Consider the following 3293-nt stretch of genomic DNA (forward strand, 5'->3'; position numbering starts at 1 on the left):
CCTCGGGAGCTCCCATTCGTGTGTACAATACATTCAAATTGTATATAGAATTGTAAATATATATTTTTGCTCTAGCTTTGGCCGTTCGGGTTTTTTTTCCTTCCCTCTCGGGGGACTAGGCTTTTTCGCTGGGTCTCAGCAATTTTGTGGAGAGCCAGCAACAAAACTTACACACTGAGCTCCAAACTTACTGTGGGGTGGTGGGGGATGCTGGATCCAATCTCAGCCTTGCATTATGCCAACACTTTCAGTTTGGAGGAATTAGAGGTGTGACTGAAACACTTTGGCCCCAAGGTTTTAATGATGGCAAATCAGATCTATTGATAGAAATGATTTAGGGTTACAAACAATCAAACAAAAGATCTTCATCAGAATTATTTACTGCACAATACAAACACTAAAACTACCAGGAGTACAGGATAAGATAGCAAAGTGCTCTACACTAAAGCAATTGTTGAAGCAGTTCTACTCAAGCTGGCACAAAAGGAATAATTCTTAAGTAGAAATGGATGGAACTCCCCCAGACCAACACTCGTGGGGAGATCTCTGCTCTCAACCTCCAGCAGTGCCCTTGAGGGTCCCCAGCCAAGGCAGGAATCTCCACACATCCCCTCAAGAAGGGTTCTGTTGGCAGAACCTGCCCCTGAGAAAGGGGACTGGCCTTTTCTGGTCAAAAGGGATGGACTGACAGTCACTGGACTCCAGGGGTTGCCTCACCATCAGGGGGTTCATTCGGGGTGCAAGGAGCAGCCAAAGCTCTTCCTCCAGTTGAGGCACTGGTAGGGCTTCCCTTACTGGTGGGTCCGTTGGTGTCTGGTCAACTTAGAGCTGTCGGTGAAGCTCTTCCCACACTCCCCACACTTGAAGGGCCTCTCCCCGGTGTGGATGCGCCGGTGGGTGATGAGGTGGGAGTTCTGCTTGAAGCCCTTCCCGCAGTCGGTGCAGCGGAAGGGCCTCTCATCCGTGTGCGTCCGCTGGTGCAGGAGGAGACTGGATCTGGTCTGAAACCTCTTCCCACATTCCAAGCACTTGAAGGGCCGTTCCCCGGTATGGACGCGCTGGTGGGTGTGGAGGCTGGAGCGCTGGCTGAAGCCCTTCCCACATTCCTCACACTTGTAGGGCTGTTCCCCGGTGTGGATGCGCTGGTGGGTGATGAGGTTGGAGCTCCAGCTGAAGCTCTTCCCACAATCCCCACACTTGTAGGGCCGTTCACCAGTGTGGATGCGCTGGTGGGTGCAGAGGGTGGACCTGTCACTGAAGCTCTTCCCACATTCCCTACATGTGTAGGGCCGTTCCCCAGTGTGGATGCGCTGGTGGGTGCAGAGAGTGGAGCTGTCAATGAAGCTCTTCCCACAATCCCCACACGTGTAGGGCCGTTCCCCAGTGTGGATACGCTGGTGAGTGCAGAGGGTGGAGCTGTGCCTGAAGCTCTTCCCACATTTCCTACATGTGTAGGGTCGTTCCTTGGTGTGGATGTGCTGGTGTTTGATCAGGTCAGAGCTGTCCCTGAAGCTCTTCCCACATTCCCCACATAAATAGGGCCGTTCCCCAGTGTGGATCATCCGGTGTCGCATCAGGTGGGACCTCTGGCTGAAGCCCTTCCCACATTCCCCACATGGGTAGGCTCGTTCCCCAGTGTGGATCTGCTGGTGGGTGAGGAGGTTGAAGCTCTTCCCAAAGCTCTTTCCACATTCCAAGCACTTAAAGGGCTTCTCCCTGCTGGGAGGCTGCTCAGGGACCACCAGGTCAGAGCTCTGCCTCAAGCTCCGGCCGCCTTCCCGGCACAGGCTGGGTCTTTCCTCCTCAGAGCACCCTGGGCTGGCTTTGGAGCCCCTCCTCCGCAGGGATCTCCGGACCTTTTCCTCCCCGCTGCCTTCCTGCGCCATGGAGCCCTTCAAAACGGCCTCTCCCACCAGCTTCTGCCGGGGGGATTTGTCCTCCGGGCTCTCCGTCCTCAGCTCGGGGCCTGGGGCAGGAAGCAAGAAGGACACACAGGGGATTTGCCTCCGGACCACAGGGAAGGCCAAGGACATCCCCCCAACTCCAGCCCCGGCAGGACGGCGGCAGCAGCGGGGTTGTCCTGCAGCCGGGGGCCATGCTGGGCTGCCAGAGCCAGCACAACACCCGCCCAAAGGGCCACTGACTTCCTCCTCACCTGCCTGGGAGGCCCAAGGCATCTTCCTCTTCCTCGCAGCCTCCTCCTCCATCCGCCCAAGCTTTGGGAAGGACAAATCCTGATGGGGAGAAAACAAGGGCTGAGTGCCTTGGCTTGGGGGTTCCTCCTGCCCAAGTCCATCTCTAGAACTCACTGGGCATCCTGTGTCCATAAAAACCTTCAAAATACCAGGATTCTGCCAACAATGACCCAGAAAGAGTGAGATAAACCTGCCCCACAAATGGCAGAAGTTGAGATTCAGCCAAAAAATACTCCAAACTATGAACATTCAGCCCAAAAAAACTCTCCCAGAAGTTCCCCCTCTCTGGTCTCTCCCTTCTTAGGTTCGCAGGGTCTCCCCTGTCAGGAATCTTGGGGGTCCCACTTAGGGATGCTGGGAGTGTTGGGGGTCCCAAGGGTCCCTTCTCCTCTGACTTTTGCCTTCGGGGTGCCGCGTTCCCAGACATTCTCCCTCTCCACATTCTTCACTTTGTTGTCCTGAGGATCCCAGGGGTCCCCACTGTCCAGGCTTCCCCTTCTCCATGCCCCCCGTTTCAGGCTCCCGCAGGTCCCGGGGCTCCTCCCTCTCTGTGCTCCCCCCTCCAGGCTGCCGGGGGTCCCCCAGCTCCGGCATCGTCCCACTCCGCCCTCCACACCCGGCAGCTCCCGGGCTCCACACCCATTCCCGGCACTCCCGGGGGGCCCCAACACCGCTGTGTCCCCCCCACCGGCACCGGGCTGACAATGGAGCCGGCAGGGCCTGACCCAGCAACACCAACCCCCACCATGGGGGGGACCCGCATCCCCCCACCCACCGCCGGGGCTCTGCCCCCAACCCAGCCCGGCAACCCCAGAAAACACCTCCTGCCCACCCCCAACAGCCCCCAAGGGCACAGCCCTGCACAAGGGCCGGCTGTGCCCAAGGCAACCAAACAGCCCCACAGGCTGGGGGACACCAGAGGCTGCCCCAGGGCAACGAGAGCAGGGAGCGGATCGGGCCCCTGACATGTGGGCGGGCTCTGGGTTCAGCCTGACCAGGAGCAATTTGGCACCAACAGCAGAGCCCTGACCGCTGGCTCAGCACAGGGGACCCGAACTCCCCCCTCTCCAGGATCTTGGGACTCTCGCAGCAACCCCG

General features: G+C 58.3%; 1 protein-coding gene across 1 annotated transcript; it reads right to left on the reverse strand.

The window, feature by feature from the left end:
- Window positions 1-537: 537 nt before the first annotated feature.
- LOC113981472 (zinc finger protein OZF-like) lies at window positions 538-2207 on the reverse strand. The gene is made up of 2 exons (XM_027708867.1): window positions 2156-2207; window positions 538-1966 (listed from the first exon to the last, which is right to left on the reverse strand). The coding sequence occupies exons 1-2, from the start codon at window positions 2205-2207 to the stop codon at window positions 792-794; spliced, it is 1227 nt and encodes a 408-aa protein (XP_027564668.1). The 3' UTR covers window positions 538-791.
- Window positions 2208-3293: the final 1086 nt, after the last annotated feature.

Source organism: Neopelma chrysocephalum, unplaced genomic scaffold (assembly GCF_003984885.1).
Source record: "Neopelma chrysocephalum unplaced genomic scaffold, ASM398488v2 Primary Assembly neopelma1_96572, whole genome shotgun sequence".
Taxonomy (NCBI): domain Eukaryota; kingdom Metazoa; phylum Chordata; class Aves; order Passeriformes; family Pipridae; genus Neopelma; species Neopelma chrysocephalum.

Excerpts from the sequence above, each read along its gene's own strand:
- LOC113981472 (XM_027708867.1), bottom strand. The coding sequence starts at position 2,207 with ATGGAGGAGGAGGCTGCGAGGAAGAGGAAGATGCCTTGGGCCTCCCAG. Across the intron at positions 1,967-2,155 it reads GCCTTGGGCCTCCCAGGCAG|GCCCCGAGCTGAGGACGGAG; the intron begins GTGAGGAGGAAG and ends TTCCTGCCCCAG.